Below are 22,540 nucleotides of genomic sequence, written 5' to 3' on the forward strand. Positions count from 1 at the left end.
TTCCTTTTTTTCTTTTTCTTTCTTTCTCTTTCTGATTTTTTTTTTAAGTTTTGTTGAAGTATAGTTGTCTTACAATGTTGTGATAATTTTTTCTGTATAACAAAGTGATTCAGTTTCTTTGTGGCTTTCAGAAAAGGTACAGATGGAAAGGCCCATGGATGTGGGGGAGGGAAGGGGCACGGAGGTGAACAGGAAAATTGAACTTTTGCTTTTGTTTTGGAAAAAAAGGGGGGGGGATTCTCTAAAAAAGAAAACTGGGTTATATTTTAAACGAACATTACAGCTACTACTTTTAAGTAAGAATGTTTACAGTTTGGGGAGAAAAGTTCCAAACAAGGAAACGGGGGCTGAAACAGGAACCTATCCAACCTCTGGAAGAGGAAGTTCTGAGCAGCCTAATCTCCCCGGGCCAAACCCTCCAGGAGGAATAGGCAGAAGGCACAGAGGAGTGGTCAGCCATGCGGACGTGGAAAACCACTCCACTTAGGACACTTCTGTCTTTGGTCCTTGGTCTGGGGTCTCGAGAGCATAGGAGAAACGACGCACACACAGGCCATCTAACAATTGCCATTTTTGGAATTTCCACAGAGGGCCGTGGAGGTCAGGGCGGAGGTGGCTGTGGGTGTACTGTCGACTCTGGGTGCAGTGGGTATAGCAGATCTTCTTCCCTGCAACCCAAGCCCCTCACCCTGAGGTGGGAAAGAGTTGACCCTCTGACTAGTTTTATTCTTAGCCTTTGGGGACCTCAGCAGAAGGGAGTCTAAAATGGCCCTGTGACACCATTCTCCTCTCCACTAATTCAGACATGACATGAACAGCCTCTGTAAACCCAGGGGCCCCTCACCCATCCTCTGATAGTGGAAGGGGAAAAACTCAAGGCCAGTTTTATTAGCAACACCTACCTTCCGACAGCAAAAACCGTCAAGCCCACGGTAATTTTCTGTTTGGCATAATAATTATCTAAGACGGCTCTGTTGTAAGTGCCTTCCCATACCACTGGAGCCTTCCATCTGGTTATGGTCACGACCTCTGGGCGTTTCCTGGTGACAAAACATAGAGTCAGGATGGCTTTGCTAAGGTACGACAGTCTGGGGGAACATGGGTCAGTCATGGCTTGTGGTGACTGGCCTTGAATCCTGACTGTATTTTAGCCCCAGTCAGCTGGTGGTGTGACATTGCAGCATCTTCTGGGGGAGGGACAGGAGGCTCTGGCCCAGGTGCCTCTGCGGGCTGCCCTGGTGGCCCCTTTGGGGATCGTACCTGTACAACGTGTATGTACCTTCCGTCCCCCTGTTCTGCTGTCCTCGTCCTCAATCTTCCTTCCAAACCCCTTCGCCTATCTCCCCAGGCCCTTCCTAAGCTGCCAGCGACATCTTTGGGTGTTGCTTATCCCAGTGGGTGCCACCTGACCCTGAGAAAGCCCTATGGCTTGACTAGCGGGATGAGAGAGTGACATTTGAGCTGAAAGAGGAAGAAGCTGTCTCAGTTTGCCTTCTGCCAGAAAGCAATTTCTGGGTAGGAACCTGGTTATCGGACAAAAAGGGCCCCAGACTAAGGGGACCTGGTGTTGTGGTTCATTTTACGAAGAAGGAGACAGTCACCCAGAAAAGAAGGGACCCGGCGGGCTAACTGTGGCCATGGGTGACACACAGGGCTCGGGCTCAGACCTCTCTCAGATCATGTCACCTCTTGACTAGAAGCACAAAAGCGGGAGGGGAGGGGGCATGTTCTCTGCACCCAGAACACTTGAAAGGGACTTAGCAAAGCCAACACAAACACAGGAAGCCACGGAAGAGCAACGGACAAATTGTAAAGAGTAAATGCGGGAAGTCTGGGTAGCAGCTGGGGCCCCCCAGAGGCAGGAGGGAGCTGAGAAGACTTGGCTCAAACCCCATTTGCTCTGGAAGTGGCTGCACTTCCCCGTCGGAAACAGACTGAAACGTGGTCATTTAGATTCAACCCCCAACACAACATGAGAGGGCCTGGCCCCTGCTAGCTGTGTGCTTGTATTTCAGCCACTGCAGGGAGAAGGCCAGTGGTTGGGGCAACGTCTTGGGGGTCCCATCGGGCCCCTGCTGGCTGCCTGGGTATGGCCCTGGTGAGGCTGTCTAGGAGATGTTAGCCCAGCGAGAACATACCCCCACCCTCATACGCGGGTGGAGGAAGGGTTTTCACAAACCTGCCCCTCCCCCATGGGAGAAACCATGTTTCCCTGCGAGATTGGGCAAGGCTGGGTCACCCCCACTTCTTGCTCATGCCTTCTGTCCCTCGTCACCAAGCTCTGCACCCGTATTCTGGAGCTGCCTCTGCCCTCCCACCCCCACCCCATGCCCTGCTTCAAGCCTGCTTCCTTCCTCCCCTAAGAGTAATTCTGCAGAGATGGAGGGGACATGGCTAGGCTGCTCAAACCCCACACCCCAGCTCTGCCTTCACACCCCAGGTATGACCGCCCCTTGGGGACACCTGCTCTTGGTTTCCAACAATCATGAAAGAAGCTGTTTTGGACTCTGTACCAACTTGTGCCAGGTACTTTCACATACACTTTCTCTCATTTAGTCCTTGCAAAAGCTTGGCCATGTAGTATGCTCAATGTACAGATATGAAAATCAAGGCTCAGGAAGGCTTGTTAACTTGACCAAGGCCAAACAGCAGATGATGGTAACTAACACACACTGGCTCCTTCCTATGGGACCAGGCACAGTGCCAAGAGCTTCACCCTTTTGTGGGGGTGGGGTTGCTATATTTTGATTCCCATTTTATCTGTGAGGAAACTGTAGCACAGAGTGGTGAAATAACTTGTCTGAGGTCACACAGCTAGTAAGGAGCCAAGCTGGGATTTGAACCCAGATAGTCTGACTGTGGTCTGTGCTCTGAACCACTACCCTCTATGGCTTCTTGGCTATTTACTTGCTGTACCAATGAACTGGAGTTAAAACCCAGGTATGTCATCATTTCCACTCATTTGAGCTACTTCAGCATTTTTATCAGGGCAGAATAAAAAAAAATGATGAGCTTTTTTTTTGTTTGTTTTGTTTTGTTTTTAGAAACTTATGTGATGCTTTTCTCACATAAAAGCCCCAGCTTTGTTGAATGACTGGATTTCAAACCAAAAAAACCACACACACACACACACACACACACACACACACAGCTTAGGCTTATCATTCTATAACCGTTTCCCATGCACTGTCACTTCATTCATTCCTGTCCTTAGTGTAGCCTGTCAAGGATCTCTTAGCAGTTCAGACCCCAGCCTATCAGTTAAGCCATGCAGCTGTGTGTGAGCTGAACATCTGGCAAGCAGGCAATATTATCTTTAAGCAAAGAAAAGGAAGAGAAAGAGAAGGAGGAAGAGGAGGAAAGGAAGGTATTCTTATTTACTAGTCGCAAGCACTGGGGTTAAGTACCGGACTTTTATTCTCTCATTGAATCCTTACAACCACGTTCAAGAGTGGGTGCTATCATCACCTCCATTTCACAAATAAAGAAAGTCGGGGGTGAGAGAGAAGGAAACTATGTTTTTAGCCATTCAACCAATAGGAGGGGCCACACCAGGGCATCACCTCCTCGATGCACATCTGCCAAGTCCCTGCTCCATCTGCCGGGGCCCAGGGCTAAAGACGGAGATCAGACCCATCCTACCCCTTGAGAACTTCCCATCCCTGACAGGTGGTCAGCCTGCCGCACACTCCTCAGCCGCACAACCCCTCAGACTACACCTTCTAGAAAGACCGATTCAGAACACCAGTGTCCAGTTTGGTTACTTGGCTGGGAAGATTCCTTTTAAGCAGGGGGGAGAAAAAGTAGCAATATTAAAAATTAACGTCGAATTAAAAATTAAAATGCTCTATTTCCCAGCTGTTAATTATTAAATTCCACTGGCAATTCCAACATGTCAGCAACCCTGACTAGGAAGCCATATGACAGGCTGAAAACACTGGCCGTGGGCAGGAGGAGGAGGTGGGAGGATGATTGAGATCAGCTTCCTGGATGAACCTCTGCTCAAACCCCACCCCCACCCCGGCCCACAGAAAAAGAAGAAGTAACAGCAGGCAGGCCAAGTATGTGTAAGAGCAAGAGCTGCCCAACGTCATCAAGAGAGGGCTCGAAAAGGAGGGAAAAGTCCAGGAAACACTGGAAACTGCTCAGTTTTTTAAGCCGGGCACCCACTGCGTTACTTCGGCATGTGGGGTTCCACCAGTGCAAACCAAAGACTTCCACAAAATAAAAGGGTCTCCAAAATCCAAACGCACCACCTACCTAGGTAGTTGGTAGCTTTTCAATTTTATGTACTTATTTATGGGTACACTGTGGTCCTGAAGGGCTGGGCAGAGGAAGTGTTAAAATTCTATGAATCATACAGCAGGTGGAAAAAAATGAGGAATGCAACAATGTGTTACTTACTGGATTCCTTCCAGGCAGCAGGACGTACACAGTGATCCAGCAAAGAGCTAATGATGCCATGGACAAGGGTGATGGAGAGAGGGAGATGACGTGGGAAGAATGAACAGAACATGTAGATGAATTAGACTGTGGGCTGGATGAAGGAAGGATGAACAGTGAATCATGGAGGTCTCCTGACTCTTGCTTGAGATGGGAAATGAGAAGAATGAGGGTGGGGTGGAATCAAAAACTCCCTCTGGGAGTTCCCGTCATGGCTCAGTGGGAACAAATCTGACTAGCATCCATGAGGATGCAGGTTCGACCCCTGGCCTTGCTCAGTGGGTTAAGGATCTGGCGTTACCGTGAGCTGTGGTGTAGGTCACAGACACGGCTTGGATCTGGTGTTGCTGTGGCTACAGTGCAGGCCGGCAGCTAGAGCTCCAATTCAACCCCTAGCCTGGGAAACTCCCTATGCCTCAGGTACGGCCTAAAAAGACAAAAAACAAAAAAACAAACAAAAAAACCCAAACTCCATCTGAGTCATGCGAGACCTGCAGTGATGTCAGGCAAGAGTTAGACACAACTGGGGGCTCAGAGAAAACCTTTGGGCTAAAGATATAAATGCAGTAGTCATTGTCCCATGAATGGTATCTAATGCCACAGAAATGGATGAAGACAGTGTATAAAGAAAAGAGATGAGGATAATGGACTCAACCTCCAGAAACTCTAACACTTCCTGGCTGAGAAGAGGGAGGGGCCCCAATCAAGGAGACTGACAAGGGAGCTGGAGAAGTCGGAGGAAAACTAAGAGGATGTGGTGCTACAGAGGCTGAGAGATCTTGATGTAAAAATGTATACAGAATACACTTAATATGTTTCAGGTAGAATACAGAGGACACATTTCTATAAATATATCTATAATATATTTCTATAAATATATTAATTCAGTGGCTCATCTTTCCTGCATTTATGCAAGCAATTTACTTTGGTGCCCTGAGAAGGCTTAGATTAGTGCTACTACATATCAATATTCTTTAAATATCTGCTCAGCATTCATTTGGAGGAGAAACTGAGCCATGCATGGGGGAAAGTGGAAAGAGTGACAGTGGGTGGCTGTGGTCTTTCACCTCTGACCCCAGTGATTCAGCCCTGGCTCCACCTCTCAAGTCCCACTCAGTAAAGCACAAGTACCACGGTCAGTGTGCCACTCTCTCTTGAAGGGAGCTTGGTGACTGTCTCTAGCTGATCTATCTGGCCCCTGGGGAGTCTCACACCTCCCCACATGCACACACATCTAAGGGGCTTATCAAAGCTCTGGTGGGAGTTCCCGTCATGGCACAGCAGACATGAATCCAACTAGTATCCATGAGGTCGCCAGTTCGATCCCTGGCCTCACTCAGTGGGTTGGGGATCCTGCGTTGCTGTGGCTGTGGTGTAGGCCAGCTGCTGCAGCTCCGATTAGACCCCTAGCCTGGGAACTTCCATATGCTGCAGGTGTGCCCCCTCAAAAGAAAAAAAAGTTATAGTGCTTCCACATTCTTCCACTTCCAGGAGTAGCTTAGCATTCCATAGATGGCTACCCTGTGCCCAGCTCCTCAAATAACACATGGGGAGGCCAAAATTCCCATTCTTTCACACTGACATGGACCTCCCATCCTAAAACAGTAAGAAACTTGCCAGAACATACTCAGTCCTTCCAGAGTCCAAGACCCCTCATGCTGGAATAGATGCTATTCTCCTCGGATCCTCCTCCTACCTCTACTGCTGCTCCCACTCCGTTTCAGACTTCTTTTCCTCCCTCCCCTGACCCTTTAAGTGCTGATGTCAGATAAGACTCAGCTCTGCTCCTCTGCCTGGACTCTGATGGCTCCTCTTCCAATGTCTCTACCACATATCTTCTGCCAGCTTAAAGGCCCTGCTGTACACTGACGATTATGTCTCCCCCAAATTCGTGTGTTGAAACCCACCCTCAATGTAATGGTATTAAGGGGTGGGGCATTGGGGTGATTAGATCCTGAGGGTGGAACCCTCAGGAATGGGATGGGTGCCCTTAGAAAAGAAGCCCTGGAGAGCTCCCTCTCCCCTTCCATGGCCTAAGAACACAATGAGAAGACGGGCATGTACAAACTAGAAAGTGGGTTCTCACCAGACACCACATCTGCTGGTGCCTTGATCTTGGACTTCCCAGCCTCCAGAACGGTACAAAATACATTTTTGTTGTTTATAAGCCACCCCGTCTATGGTATTCTGTTACAGTAGTCTGAAGGTCTAAGATAGGCTCTCCATGAACTCTATCCAAATGCCCCACAGGTACCTGAATCCACCTACATCCTTAATCAAGCTCATCACCTCCCCTATTCCTAGACCTGTATCTCCTCCTCCAGTCCCTTTCCTGGTCAACGGCACCAGCATGCACCAGTCTCTCAGGCCTCCCAGTCATCCCGGACAGCCCCCACCTTCTCACTCCCTTCCACATCCTTCCAAGTCAGGTTAATCACACCGCCTTACCAATCTTGGCAAATGCTAGTTTCACATCTAGTGCCCCTATAGGACTGTAAACTTCTTGAATATAAGTGTATTGATTAATTTCTCCTGTCTGTCTCCTGTGCCTAACACAATGTCTAGTACCGTGACTCATAGTGAAATATATCCTACGTCACAAACACATGCACATACACATATGGAAGCAAAAATGCCACTAAACAATACTTATCCTTACTTCATGAGATGCCTTCTGATTTCCTATTTGGTTTCAATTTTTGACCCTTAAGCCAGTTTCTAAACACATTAATGGATCAAATAATAGTCTGACACACATGGGCTAGCATATCATAGGTGTTTTAATGAACATTGTTGTATGCTTGCTTAGAGTGTGTGCATGGCCTTGTAAGGTTTTTTAATCATCACTGCCATTTTATTTTATTTTTATTTTTTTAGGGCCACAGGTGCAGCCTATGGAAGTTCCCAGTCTAGGGGTTGAATCGGAGCTGTAATTGCCAGTCTGCACCACAGCCACAGCAACACCAGATCTGAGCCTCGTCTTTGACCTACACCACAGCTTGCAGCAATGCCAGATCCTTAACCCACTGAGTGGGGCCGGGGATAGAATGGATACTAGTTGGGTTTGTTTCCACTGAACCACAATGGGAACTCGCGTCATTGCCATTTTACAGAGGAGTTAACCGAACCTAAGAATTTTCTTTATCTGATTCTAGATTCTGTGGCTTTCCACAGCACCCCATGGGCTATAGGACCTCTCCTAGCCCCAGTATTTTTTTGCTTTTTAGGGCTGCACCCGCAGCATATGGAGGTTCCCAGGCTAGGGGTCAAACTGGAGCTACAGCTGCCGGCCTACCACAGCAACGCCAGATCCGAGCCACGTCTGCAACCTACACCACCGGTCATGGCAACGCGGGATCCTTAGCCCACTGAGTGAGGCCAGGGATCCAACGTGAAACCTCACAGTTCCTAGTTGGACTCATTTCCGCTGTGCCACCACGGGAACTGCTAGCCCCAGTATTTTGTGATTCATCTGTTGCCATTGGCTAATTGCTGTCAGAATCACTATGTTGTTGCGCAAACATTTGAGTCAAAACATCCAGACTCCCCACCTCCCGGGATGCCACGCCAGTCACTCACACACACACACACACACACACAAAATCCGGACCCTGTTTTAAGGGTCTAATAGATGCTAAAACTCTGTCTCCCCTGTCGGGAATGTTCTCATGGCCCTGTTGCCTACACAGCCCCTGCCACCTCCTGCTGAGCTGTGGATTTACTGAAATAGGGCAACGCTTCTTTTCTTACTCAGGATTAAACCAGTCCACTAGCGGAAGCTCTCCTCTGTTGTCTTCTTTTCTTTGTTCCTTTTCGTTGCCTATAGCGTCTTCTTCTTCGTGGTAACTGTGAGTCCTACGTACAAACGGAAAACAAGCTGAGGAAGGCAGGGAGGGTGACCCATGTGCCAGAATGAGAGTGAGGATCTTGTGAAAACAGATTCCAAGGCAGAGAACACGTGCGCCAAGCAAATGTCTACAGAAGGCTTGTGATACTAAACATTTATTCGTAAAGACGTCCGTCTGATGAAAAGGTTCAGTGCTCCCCTTTTTCATCATCCTTCCAGACCAGCACAGTTAGCAATGTAATGACCCAGCAATTCTCAGGTTCTGTCAGGAGCAGGGAAACCTGATAAAACAGTCCTTATCAGCGTATGTAAGCTCATGACAGCCTTTCCTGCAGCCTCAACTTCAGCCTGAGCCTCACTCACTCCCACATCAAATGGGAAAAAACAAAACCTTGAAAACCAAACTTAATGCCCATCCCCACCACGCAACAGAGTCCTTGCATGATTCCAATAAGCCAGAAGGACGAGGCGACTGAGAAGGTCATGGCTGTGAAACCATTTTATTTGGACTCTACAGCCTTGAGCAGATACACAGATGGCCGTTTCCCAGTCTTACCCATTGTTAAACCAGCTCGGAAACCACCAGCCCCTCTGAGCACTGCTGCCAACTTCTGGGTTTCTAAGAAATGAAAAAGATGACAAACATTTTTTAGAAAATGAGGCAGTCCCAAACTGGGGCAGGGGGTGGGGGGTGTTCCAAACTCTTTTTATGGCAGATCACTTAAAATCATTTTTTAAAAAATCACTAATTCGTAAAATGAACAGAAATGAAGCTGCTCCAGCTGAATGACAGAGGATGGACCCGACACTCCCCAGATCTCCCCTCCCTTGGGTGGCCCCCGGCACTCAGCTGGTCCAGGGAGCCCTCGCAGGGAGAGAAGGGGAGAAGAAGAATGACAAGGGGGAGGGCACTAATCCATAAATCCAAGTCCTGGATCTGCCCCTTTCCAGTTGTGTAACCCTGATAGGACATTTTTCCTCTCTGAATCACCATTGCCTCCTCTGGAAAGTTAGAGAACAATGACAGCACCAAACCTACCATGAAGATGGATGGCTTCGAAGACTAAACAAAGTAGCCTACGTAAAAGAGCTTTATAAGCTGAAAATTACTGTAGTAAGTTGTAGTCTTAAAAAAGAAAAGCCCACATTTCCAAGAATGATCTCTTGCTAAATGAGGAGAACTGGAGTTGCTACAAAGGTCAGCAGTGACAGATTCAGGAAACCTGAGGGTTTCTAAACCCGAAGCTCAGCAAACTGTAATCAGAAGCCGTTTTTCTCCACACACATGCTCAGATGTCCACACTCACTGTGAGAGTCTCTCCAAGGCGTGGACCGTCTAGAGGAGGGACAAGAGGGGGAAAGCCAGGAGCTGCCATGCCCTTTGGTTGGACAAATGAGGTGGTGAGGCAGGAATAGGCATAGTAGTAAGAAACTTACTTTATTTTACTTTATTATTTTATTTTTTTTGTTTTTTTAGGGCCGCACCCGTGGCATATGGAGGTTCCCAGGCTAGGGGTCTAATTGGAGCTGTAGCTGCCGGCCTATGCCACAGCCACAGCAACTTGGAATCTGAGCCGCCTCTGTGACCTACACCACAGGTCACAGCAGCACCAGATCCTTAACCCACTGAGCAAGGCCAGGGATCGAAGATGCATCCTCATGGATACTAGTCAGATTTGTTTGCACTGCGCCACAACTGGAAGTCCAAGAAACTTAAAGTCCATCTACTTTCAGGAAGTGCTTGAAATGGCTTATGAAGAAAGTGTGGTTACGATAAATAGGAAAACAATACAAGAATCAAAACAAAACAAAACGAAACAGAGAAACATTTTAGTCACTCGGGTGTTTTCACATGACTTTGGTCATCCCAGCCACTCTGTGAGAACAAAATCTTTAACTTTATTTTTACTTCATAGCTAAGATATTGGCAAAATGAGTTTGAGCAAATTGCCAAGATCCCATGGCATCTAACAAAAGCCAGGATTTAACACCAGGGGATAAATCATATCAGATGAAGGCTACTATAAATCAGCTATACTTTAATAAGAAAAAATGTTTTAAAAAAAATGAAGGCCAAGGAAAATGCAAGCATTTAAGCACAATACTTTGCTCTAAGCTTCCTAGCAACCAAGTCGAAGATAGGAAAAAAAAAAAAAGAAAAATGAAGGCTTAGAGTCCTTAATCACCAGTAATAGTAATAATAATAAATAATAATAATACACACACTAGTTTATCAGGACACCCAGCCTTTCTTCCTAATCCTTTGTCTTGGCAAAATTTCTGGCAAGGGTCTTTATACCACATGTAGTAGGTAGCATAATGGATAATATCTACTCTGATTCTTTTTTATGAGCAAGGCAGGAATGTTCTCCAAACAACATCACTTAAAGAGATAGATACTTGATGAGAAGCAAAGGAAAAACACAACTCATGCTCTAGAAAGGCAAGTCTAGGGGCTGGAGAAGTACAGCTCAGACCCCTGGAACCCCATCCCTCTCCTCCACCTAGGACCACAAGTGTGTCACCACCTGCCATGTTAAGAATGGACTGTAGGGCCACCAGGGTCACATGGAAGGTGACCTAGAGATATTTGGAATTCAAAGCACTTACTTTGACTGGTATATCCAGAACAAAGAACCTTCTGGGCTAAAAGCAAATGGAAATAAAAACATATCATGTTACTTGGAATGCAGAGAAAAGCTATTTTGCAATCATTATCATTGAAACCCTAGGCTGAGCTGAGAGCCTGGGTTGTGGCTACTCCCAGGTTTCCACCTTCGAGATCGAAAAAATGATATCACGGGACTCTCGTCATTTCAGAATTACTCAGATCAAACGGTGGGAGGGAGGTCTCTGGAAAATATCAAATCTTAGTTTAAAGAAAAAAAAAATAGATGGCAGCTCTTATTGTCCAAGGTGGCTTTGCTGAGGGAGAGAGGCTCCAGAGATGGGTCCCAGGAAGACCACAGCCCACCCATCCCTCACCCAGGATTTATCTTCCTCCAGAAAAACAGGTCTTGCCTCGCTGGCTCAAAGCTGTCTACAGAGTAGCCTCAAAGGGCACTTCTAGGAGTTCCTGCTGTGGCATAGTGGGTTAAGAATCTGACTGCAGGAGTTCCCATCATGGCTCAGTGGTTAACGAATCCAACTAAGAACCATGAGGTTGCGGGTTCAATCCCTGGCCTCGCTCAGCGGGTTAAGGATCCAGCGTTGCCGTGAGCTGTGGTGTAGGTCACAGACAAGGCTTGGATCCTGTGTTGCTGTGGCTGTGGTTTAGGCCGGCGTCTACAGCTCTGATTCGACACCTAGCCTGGGAACCTCCATATGCCGCACCTAGAAAAGGCAAAAAGACAAAAAAAAAAAAAAAAAAAAAAAAGAAAAGAAAGAAAGAAAGGCAGAAAAAGAATCTGACTGCCGTGGCTTGGGTCGCTGTAGATGCACAGGTATGATCCCTGGCCCAGCACAGTGGGTTAAAAGATGTGGTGTTGCCGCAACTGCAGCTCAGGTTGCACCTGTGGCTTGGATTCAATCCCTGACCCAGGAATTTCCTTCTTTCTTTCTTTCTTTCTTTCTTCCTTCCTTCGTGGAATTTCTATATGCCATGGGTGTGGCCATTAAAAAAAAAAAAAAAAAAGGTACTTCTTAAGCTAACAAAAGCAGTGAGACCATCCTACAAGACGGGATCAGTAAATATATGACGACTCTAGCAGACCGCCTCCATTCATTCAACAAATACCTGCTGAGCATGCGTTACATGTCAAGTGCCAGACATACAGTGTTGACTGAAACAGACACCATGTGTCTGTGGTGTAGAGAAGCTGGCAGGGAGGGTGGACCCTATTTTGATAAACACATCATTATAGGACTTCAAAACTCCAAGAAAGCATAGGAGCACTTAACAGGAAGACCTCGAAGGCTCCCCAGGGGAGGGGATGATGTTTTAGCTGAGTTCTGAAGGATACATAGGAGGCCCAGTGAAGAGGGATTAGCAAGAGTGTGCCTAACAGAGAGAAAAACATGCAAAGGCCCCAAGAAAGGAAGGTCGCATATTTATTTATTTATTCATTTATCTTTTGGGGTTGCACCTGCGGCATGTGGAAGTTCCCAGGCTAGGGGTTGAATTGGAGCTACAGCTGCTAGCCTACACCACAGCCACAGCAATGCCAGATCTGAGCTGTGTCTGTGACCTACACCACAACTCACGGCAATGCCGGATCCTTAACTCACTGAGTGAGTCCAGGGATGGAACCTGCATCCTCATGGATACTAGTCAGATTCGTTTCCACTGCGCCACATCGGAAACGCCTGCCCTCATCTCTTAAAACAGAAACAAAAAACCACTAACCACTAATATTTGTTTGAGATTCTGCCAAAGCCCCGATCTCCTCCCTCTGCCTTCTGCCCCAGCTGGGAGTCCACATCTCCTGGTAGGAATGAAATACATGCCTTCCTACCACCTATGGTTTCCCCTCTAAGCTCAGTACCCATGGACCCAGCTCTAAAGTCCCTTGTTTCTAAATCTGTCTATTGATCTGATAATATTCATAATAGCTAATAGTTGGCTGGGGACCTTTCTAAGCAACTGACATGTATTAGCTCATTAAATTCTAATAACAGTCAATGAAGGAGGTTCTATTCCTCCTCAGAGGGACAGAGGCAATAAATTATTTTGCCCAAGGTCATACTGCTAAGGGAAGAAACAGTATTTGAACCTGGGGAATCTGACTTCAGATCCTACAAGAGGGGGAAGGGAAAGGGGCAAGAGGAGGGGGAGGGCCCGTGCCACCCAGCACTCAGGAGCCCCACCCTCCTGCCGAGGCACTCAGGGCATCAATTTATAGATTTGGATTTGCCACCTCGTCCCATCTTTTTAGTAACCCCTCCCTCTTCCTCATCTCACCCTCCTTTCCCAGAAGCCTTCAACACCTCAGGTCACAGCAACAACCACCCTGAAGTGTACGGCATTTAACACATATTCATCCTTCAAGGCACAGCTCGGATGCCATCTCTTCTGAGCCTTCTTTGGTATGAACCTAGCACAATGCCTGGCATACAGTAGGTGCTCAATAAATATTTCTAAATGAGGGAGTTCCCGTCGTGGCGCAGTGCTTAACGAATCTGACTAGGAACCATGAGGTTGCAGGTTCGGTCCCTGCCCTTGCTCAGTGGGTTAACGATCTGGCGTTGCCGTGAGCTGTGGTGAAGGTTGCAGACGCGGCTCAGATCCTGCGTTGCTGTGGCTCTGGCATAGGCTGGTGGCTGCGGCTCCAATTAGACCCCTAGCCTGGGAACCTCCATATGCCTCGGGAGCAGCCCAAGAAGTAGCAAAAAGACCCCCCCCCAAAAAAATAAATGCAAAACATAGATCCATCTCCAAGCCAAACATAATCTTGCCCTCCCTGAACTCTCACGTTCCTTTGCTCTCTCTCTCTGACATCCTCCTTCTAGCCTGTGTTGTTGGGCTTTCATGGGTACCTCTGCCTGCTCCATCTACAGCATAACCCCTTGAGGGTAGGGATTCTCCTTGGCGCACACTGTACCCCTCGCAGCATTTGGCATGAACAACCAGCTCCAGAAGGAGCCCCAGATGATGAATCAGAAGATCTGAGTTCTAATTAGAAGTTAGACATAAGTTCACTGTTAAGGCATTTCACCTACTTGTCCATCGCCTGAACAATGGAAACCTTGACTAAAGGAAGGGTTACCCAGGTTACCCAAGTCAGACAGCCCTGGACCTAAATCTTCCTAAAAATGTGACCTTGAACGTTCACATTTAATATTGTGGAAACTCAGTATTCCTCATCTAGAAATGTGGACTAACACTGACCTTCCAGGGCTGTTTTAAAAACAGGAGGGAATGAACAGTGGAGTTCCTGGCACAAGCAAACACTCAATAACTAGTAGCCGCTAACATCAAAATCACCATCACCATCATTACTTTATTATAGCTCTTAAAGTTTCTTCCACCTCTAAAATTCTAAGCTTGTGGCTCAGTGGCTTAAGAACCCAACTAGCATCCATGAGAATGTGGGTTCAATTCCTGGCCTCACTCAGTGGATTAAGGATCCAGTGTTTGCCATGAGCTGTGGTGTAGGTCACAGACGGGGCTTGGATCTGGCGTGGCTATGGCTGTGGTGTAGGCAGCTCTGATTCCACCCCTAGCCCAGGCATTTCCATAGGCCACAGGTCTGGCCCTAAAAAGAAAAAATAAATAAATAAAATTCTAAGATTTTTTTTTTTTTTTTCATCTAGCCTTTAACCAAATGCTGTCCTGGATGACATTCTTAAACAGCTGTATGTGTTTGATGGAGTTATTTTGTAAATCTCTTTTTTTTTTTTTTTCAAGGGCCTTACCTACAGCACATGGAAGTTCCCAGGCTAGGGGTCAAATCAGAGCTGAAGCTGCCAGCCTACACCACAGCCACAGCAACACCGGATACCTGACCCACTGAGCGAGGCCAGGGATCGAACCTGAATCCTCATGGATACTAGTTGGATTTGTTACCACTAAGCCACAACAGGAACTCCTGTAATCCTCTTTAGCTACAGTGCTACCCACCTGTCTAAGGTTAGTGCCCTCAGCTCACCTCAGACCAATTCACAAGGTGGCAAAGAATCTCCTGCCTTTTAAACCCCTTGCAGATGTTCAAATAGATTCCTCACATTGAAGAATGATGTGGCTGCAGTCTGGGTGCCAGACTACGGCCCTGAAGAGCAGCCAGAATCTGCTCCAGTTACTGTGAAGAGAGAGTGTGCCCAGCACTGCAAAACAACCCTCTTTATGGGAGGCCAGCACCAATATGCACTTCTGGGCCTTTGGCTTCTGTGTTTTAATTTTGTGAAGTACCCAAAATATGGAAGTATAACTCTGGCTGCAATTCAAAACAATCAAGAGTTCAGAGCTTGAAGGTTGCCTACACAAGCATCTCAACTCAGGTCAGGAACCCCATGGGGAACTTGCTCTTCTGTTAGATTCTTTCAGCCCCTAGAATTTTTTCTTTTTCTTTTTCTTTTTTCTTTGTAGGGCCAAACCTGTGGCATACGGAAATTCCCAGGCTAGGGGTAGAATCCGAGCTACAGCTGCCAGCTTACACCACAGCCATAGCAACTCCAGATCCTAGCCATGTCTGCAATCTACACCACAGCTCATGGCAACACTGGATCCTTAACCCACTGAGCGAGGCGCGGGATTGAACCCGAAACCTCCTAGTTCCTAGTTGGATTCATTTCCCCTGCACCACAACGGGAACTCCTAGAACTCTTCCTTCTATTTGCCAAAATCTCCTGTCCTATGCTGCCCTCCGGACAGATGGTGATAGTGGTGGTGGTGATGGCAGCCAGCGCTTACTAAGTACGTTGCCCTTAGTGCTTTATTCACAACTTATTTTATCCAACAACCCTATGAAGCAGGTACTACTATCATCCCCATTTTTAAAGATAGGGAAACTTGCCCAAAGTCACAGAGGAGGGAAGTGGTGGCACAGGACCAACCCCAGGCAGCCTAGCTCCAGCCTCCACTGAGAATATCTCCTCAGTCCTCAAGTACCTAAGGGAGCCCCAGGGTCTCTGCATCCAACGCTGTCATCTTTTCTTCAGAGGAAGTACCACAGTTTCCTCAATTCGAAAAGGTTGGTTTGTAGACATTTGTTCACTCTCTAGCTCGTCTTGTTTTTCTTAAAATGAGTTCTTCAGAATGAGAGGGAATAACTGTTCCAGAAGTGGTTAGATCTATGAAGCATCCAAAGGAATGACAGCTTCTTATTCTAGGGAATCCACCTCCTCCTTTTTTTTTTTTTTTTTTTTTTTTTTGGCTGCACCTGCAGCATGCAGAAATTCCTGGGCCAGGGATCAAAGCCAAGCCATAGCAGTCACCTGAGCTGCTGTAGGGACAAGACTGAATTCTTGAACCCGCTGAGCTAAGAGAGAACTCCCTAGAGAATCCTCCTTCTACTGATGGACCTGAAGATGCAGTTCCTTTCTAAGTGGCCAAAATGGTCCTGCTGGCTCATCAAGTCTTAGAATTTAAGAGACATTCTAACGTTAATCCAGGCCATCATCCTGAACTTGAGGGGCTACTAAAACACTACCCATCAAAATATCAATGGTGATGACATAGCTCTCCAGGCCAAGTTGTTTTTTGGTTTTTTGTTTGTTTGTTGTCTTTTTTCCTTTTAGGGCCACACCTGTGGCATATGGAGGTTCCCAGACTAGGGGTCCAAGTGGAGCTGTAGCTGCCGGCCTACACCAAAGCCACAGCAACACCAGATCCAAGCTGCGTCTGCAATCTACACCACAGCTTACTTCAACACCCGATCCTTAAGCCACTGAGCAAGGCCAGGGATTGAACCCACAACCTCGGGGTTCCTAGTCAGATTCATTTTCCGCTGCACCACCACGGGAATGCCTTCAGGCCAAGTTGTAAGGTGGCCTTTTTGAAAGAAAGGCCAAGCGGTATCAATGCCTCTTAAGTCAAAGCCATCATGCATTTTTGTAGCTGCTTGCAGACATTTCTTTCTGTCAGAAGCGTCTCCAGCTGGAATCTCCAAGGCATCGTAGTTTCCAAAAGCAAAGAAGCAGCTCAAATATTTGGGGTGAATCCACTGATGAATTTGAAAACTCAGAAATGTTTAATTCATTTTGCTTTCCAGAGTTAAAAAAAAAAGACAAAACACCCAAAAGTTTAGCCAGGCACAAATGAATCACCAGCGACTCAGTGTGTTTTGCAGCAAAAGTCAACAACTTGAGTTGTTCCTTTAAACTCTGCAAATATTTTAGGATTGCAAAAATCAGGGTGTATTTCTCATGGAATTCCTGTCTGAAAGTTCTCAAGGTAACTTCCATATCTGGTCATATAAATAATTTAATATTATATCTTGGTCTTAACATGACCTTATTATTTCTGGCTCTAGCCTACCCAGAACTGCAGAGGTATAAAAATCAGGACAATGGCAACATGGCAGGAAGGAAGATAATTAATTAGCTGGAAGGTACTTGAAGATCTAATGACTTTAAAGACGGTATTTAAGGGCTCAGGGATACAGGAAGGGTAGAATATTTTCTTTCTTTCTTTGCTTTTTAGGGCCGCAAGTGTGGGATATGGAAGTTCCCAGGCTAGGGGTCAAACTGGAGCTGAAGCCACCAGCCTACGCCACAGCCACAGCAATGCCAGATCCGAGCTGCATCTGCAACCTACACCACAGGTCACGGCAATGCCGGATCCTTAAGCCAAAGAGCAAGGCCAGGGATCAAACCCACCTCCTCTTGGATCCTAATTGGGTTTGCTGCCCCTGAGCCACAACGGCAACTCTCTGGAATGCTTTCTTTACGGTGTCAGTGAATCCTACTTTTAATGCAAGCTGGTGACTTGGCTGATAACTAGGAGATTAGAGGAGACTTTCATCAACATCATTTCATCATGTTTCATAATTACCTGTTGATGTATTCCCAAAACACAACCATTACAGTTGAGACAAGCAGCATTGACAGAACCACTCTTCCTTTGACATTCATTATTTTCTCCTGGGAAAAGAAAAGGAGAAGGGAAAATTAGATTAAATACACCCAGAGTGGAATATGGTTTTTTAAGAAGTGCTTATACCAATATCTTTTCTAAAAGGAAAAGTTGATGAATAGTCAACGAGCGCTAAGGAGTGCGTTCTACCTTAATTTGCATAGGCCTACACTGGCAAATTAGCCAAGTCAATGAACTGACAGGGCCGTCTGGGTTGGGAAGGATACTAAGGCCATTTTGAGGCTCAAAGGGGAAGCATCCTGACTGATCCCAAGGTCCACCGAGATGTGGGAGAGTGACGGGTTTAGTTAATGGTCCCTAAGGGCTCCAGCCGCCCCCAACTCAGATGCCCCACCTCGCATCACAGACTAGAGGAAGCATCCGTTTCCTAGGTCTACTGTCCCTGATATACTGACTATGTACCTTATCCTCAAAGAAAAATATACCCTGGTCCTTTATTTAATTTCATTTAAATTTTAGGGCCACACTCACAGCATATAGAGATTCCCAGGCTAGGGGTCGAATCAGAGCTGTAGCCACTAGCCTATGCCACAGCCACAGCCACACTAAGTCCACGCCTTGTCTGCGAACTACACCACAACTCACGGACAGCAACGCCAGATCCTTAACCCACTGATTGAGGCCAGGGATCAAACCTTCGTCCTCATGGATGCTAGTCAGATTCATTTCAGCTGAGCCACAATGGGAACTCTCACCCTGGTCCTTTATAATCTAGGCTCTGCCACTTCCCACCCAGCTTTTCCCCAATGCACCCACACAAGTGGCAAACAGTCGGTACATTCGTATTTCTTGATCGCTGCATGAAATTGTAGTTGAAGAGGGAAGGGATGCTGGGTGGAATAACAGGTTGCGGAGTACTTTAATTTGGGTGGAGATAGAAAGATATTTATTGTAAATGGAAAGGACAAGAAAAGTGTGGCAGCTAGCCACATATCAGCAATACTCATAAACAAAGAATGTAACAAAAGATAAAGTAGGGCATTACATAATAACAAAGGGATCAATACCAGAGGAAGACATAACATTGGTTAACATATATGCACACGATATCAGAGCACCTACATCTAGAACGCAAATATTAACAGACATAAAAGGAAAACTTGACAATAACATAATACTAGTAGAGGACTGATTCCCAACATTTTGTGGGTTTTTTGTTTTTTTTTTTTTTGGTCTTTTGTCTTTTTAGGGCCGCTCCCGCGGCATATGGAGGTTCCCAGGCTAGGGGTCGAATCGGAGCTGTAGCCACCGGCCTACACCAGAGCCACAGCAACGCGGGATCCAAGCCTCATTGGCTACCTACACCACAGCTCACGGCAACACCGGATCCTTAACCCACTGAGCAAGGGCAGGAATTGAACCTGCAACCTCATGGTTCCTAGTCGGATTCGTTTCCACTGTGCCGTGACGGGAACGCCAACATTTTGTGTTTTAGATGTCATAGTTTACATCTTCACAGCTATCCTTCAACTATATAATTTAGTCTTTTAACATCTGTACTAGTTTATTTAAGTGTTTGATGCAACACCTTCACTATATATTTGACTTTTCTAGTCTTATTATTTCCTTTCTGTATTTTCTCATATCTTGTTACAGTTTTTTCTTTTTCATTTAATGAAGACACAAACATTTCTTGCAAGTCAGTGTAGTAGTTGGAAACTCAGTTTTTCCTTCTGGGAAACTCTTTAGTCACCCTTCAATTTGGGGAGATGACTTTAGAGCTTCCCAAGGGATGAAGATAGGATGGGAAAGGATGACAAGGGCCGTGAGAAGGGATGAGAATATTTTGGAAACAGCATCTATACCAGGCAGACAAGAGAAAGAGCTGCTCGTGTTTGAAAAAAACAAAAGCAAAAAACCTGGACAAGAAAAAAATAGTGACTGACACTGTCCCCCTTGAGTGGCTGGTGCTAGGCAGTCAGAAGGGGGGCAGAGGCAGTCAGAACCTGGAAAGGTATGGAAAGTAGGGTGGGGAATCCCAAAAAGCATCTAAAGCTGGAGAATCCCCTGATCCAACTTCACCTAGAGAGACCCATCTGGGTGCTGAGTGTGGAGAATGGAGAAAAGGACAAGGGCAGACCGTTCTCATGACCATAAAGAGGAGGTGGCCTGGCTCAAAGGGTGGCTTGATTCAAAATATACTTTGGGAGTTCCCGTCGTGGCGCAGTGGTTAACGAATCCGACTAGGAACCATGAGGTTGCGGGTTCGGTCCCTGCCCTTGCTCAGTGGGTTAAGGATCCAGCGTTGCCGTGAGCTGTGGTGTAGGTTGCAGACGCGGCTCGGATCCCGCGTTGCTGTGGCTCTGGCGTAGGCCGGTGGCTACAGCTCCGATTCAACTCCTAGCCTGGGAACCTCCATATGCCGCGGGAGCGGCCCAAGTAATAGCAACAACAACAACAACAACAACAACAAAAAAAAAAAAGACAAAAGACAAAAAGACAAAGAAAAATAAAATATATACTTTGACAAATACCATATGATATCACTTATAACTGGAATCTAATATCCAGCACAAATGACCATCTCCACAGAAAAGAAAATCATGGACTTGGAGAATAGACTTGTGGCTGCCCGACAGGAGAGGGAGGGAGTGGGAGGGATCGGGAGCTTGGGGTTATCAGATACAACTTAGATTTACAAGGAGATCCTGCTGAGTAGCATTGAGAACTATGTCTAGATACTCATATTGCAACGGAACAAAGGGTGGGGGGAAAATATACATGTAAGAATAACTTGATCCCCATGCTGTACAGCGGGAAAAAATTAAAAAAATATATATATATATATACTTTGGAGAGAGAATTGATAGGACGTGGTTGGTAATTTTGTTATCAGAGATGAGACAAGGAAGACCCAAGATTTCTGCTTAAGCAGGGGGGTTGTAGTATTTTCTCAGATGGGCTGGAGGAGGAACAGGCTTGGAGGATAATAATCATGAATTCCCTTTTGGACGTGTGAATGTCGGGGAGTGTGCGAATACCTAAAAGGGGACAGGGAGACAAGTGGACATTCAAGTCTAAAGTTCATCAGAGAGATGTAGGCAGACCATGCAATCGGAGAAGTTGTTCATGGACCAAGGAACGTATCGGATCTGACGTGAAGGGAACGAATTTGATTACCCAGGAGAGAATGCAGAGAGAGAAAGAGGAAGAGGAGGATGCTGGGCTGAAGCTTTAGAGGTAGGATAGAGGAGGGCCCAGAAGGAGAGGACCAGAAGGTAGCAGAGACAGAAGAGTGGACACCTGGGAGCCAATGTCACTGCCTTTGTGAAGCCACTTCCCACCCCCACCCTGACCACGGCTGAAGCCCTTTTCTCTCCTCCGGCCCCCATCCCTCTATTCCTTTGCTGTACACATCGCCCTGGGAGTCGGCTCACCGGATAAGACCTGCATTTTGCTCTGCCTCCTCTACCTGCTTGTTTGAGCTTCCTGAGGGCAGGAGGGATGACTTCTTCGTCACCCCTGAATTCCCAGTGCCCCACAGAGAGCAGAGAAGGCCGTCAATAAATAATGAGTGGTTTGAGCTTCCTGAGGGCAGGAGGGATGACTTCTTGATCACCCCTGAATTCCCAGTGCCCCACAGAGAGCAGAGAAGGCCGTCAATAAATAATGTGTGGGAGTTCCCGTTGTGGCTCTGTGGTTAACGAATCTGACTAGGAAACATGAGGTTGTGGGTTCCATCCCTGGCCTTGCTCAGTGGCTTAAGGATCCGGCGTTGCCGTGAGCTGTGGTGTAGGTTGCAGACGCGGCTCAGATCCCGTGTGGCTCTGGCTCTGGCGTAGGCCTGCAGCTACGGCTCCAATTAGACCCTTAGCCTGGGAACCTCCATATGCCGCAGGACTGGCCCAAGAAATGGCAAAAAGACAAAAAAAAAAAAAAAAAAAAAAAAAAAAATGACGTGTGAATGAAATGAGAATGGCACTGAGATGTGTCCTTTCAGGGGACGGGTTATTCTCCAAATATTTGCAGAGAGGGTTCTGAGGTGACTCCAGGCTTAGATCTCAGGTGCTCCATCACCTCTGTTGTGAAATCCAGTTAAAGAAGAGAAAGTATGGGATTATCAGCCATGTCACTCTATTCCTTCTTGCTTGGAAAGTGAGCTCTGTTTGGAAACCTCTGATTCAATCGCCACCTTTCGGATACAATCATGATAGGTGGTGTTCCAGAGACGGTGAGAAGATGGGGAGATGGAGCTTCTTTCCTGTGAGCACCTCAGGTCCTGGCACAAACAGCCCGGGGCCCAGGGCAAAGTTACGAAATGCACGGGGCTACATGCAGCTCGGCCCAGATGCTGGAAAAAGCCACTTGACTCCTACACCAACAGCATTAGCACTGAGTGCGAGGAAAGGCCTGGGTTTGGGAGCAGACAGATCGGGGTGGAGACTGTGGCCACTGTGGCCATGCCTCTCTGCCGTTGTCTTCACTCCCAGAGAAGTGTGGGTGGTGAGAGAGCTTGGGAAGGAGGTGGGGTCTGGAGACACCCACAGACTGGGTAACCCTGAACATGGAGCAGTTTCTCAGACCCTCATCCAACTCCAAGCTCTGAAAACCAAAAGCCTGTTTATAATTCAGTTGGCATCCAGGCCCTGACACGAGGCTATTTATAATCTTTATCACTTAGTGAGACTGTTTAAACATTTCTTTGCATAAATATTGATGTACATTGTTATGTGCTGTTGCTGCACTGGAGGCGTTACATAATATAGGATAAATATTCT

At 46.8% G+C, this 22,540-nt stretch overlaps 1 protein-coding gene across 14 annotated transcripts in view; it reads right to left on the reverse strand.

Annotated features, from left to right (window-relative positions):
• The window catches only part of GGTA1 (glycoprotein alpha-galactosyltransferase 1), a 76,573-nt gene that overhangs the window by 6,952 nt on the left and 47,081 nt on the right, over positions 1-22,540 (reverse strand). For 3 of the 14 annotated variants that reach the window (NM_001444531.1, NM_213810.4, XM_021081694.2), the window contains 5 exon segments: positions 903-1,040; positions 8,194-8,298; positions 8,847-8,909; positions 10,901-10,936; positions 17,721-17,809. In NM_001444531.1, the coding sequence (NP_001431460.1) occupies positions 903-1,040; positions 8,194-8,298; positions 8,847-8,909; positions 10,901-10,936; positions 17,721-17,800 (422 nt within the window). In that variant the 5' untranslated portion in view covers positions 17,801-17,809. 14 annotated transcript variants of the gene reach the window in all.

This window comes from Sus scrofa, chromosome 1 (genome assembly GCF_054392235.1).
Source record: "Sus scrofa isolate SSC_HxYL_T2T_F1_AM1 chromosome 1, Sscrofa_HxYL_maternal_Yorkshire_Landrace_v2.0, whole genome shotgun sequence".
NCBI lineage: Eukaryota > Metazoa > Chordata > Mammalia > Artiodactyla > Suidae > Sus > Sus scrofa.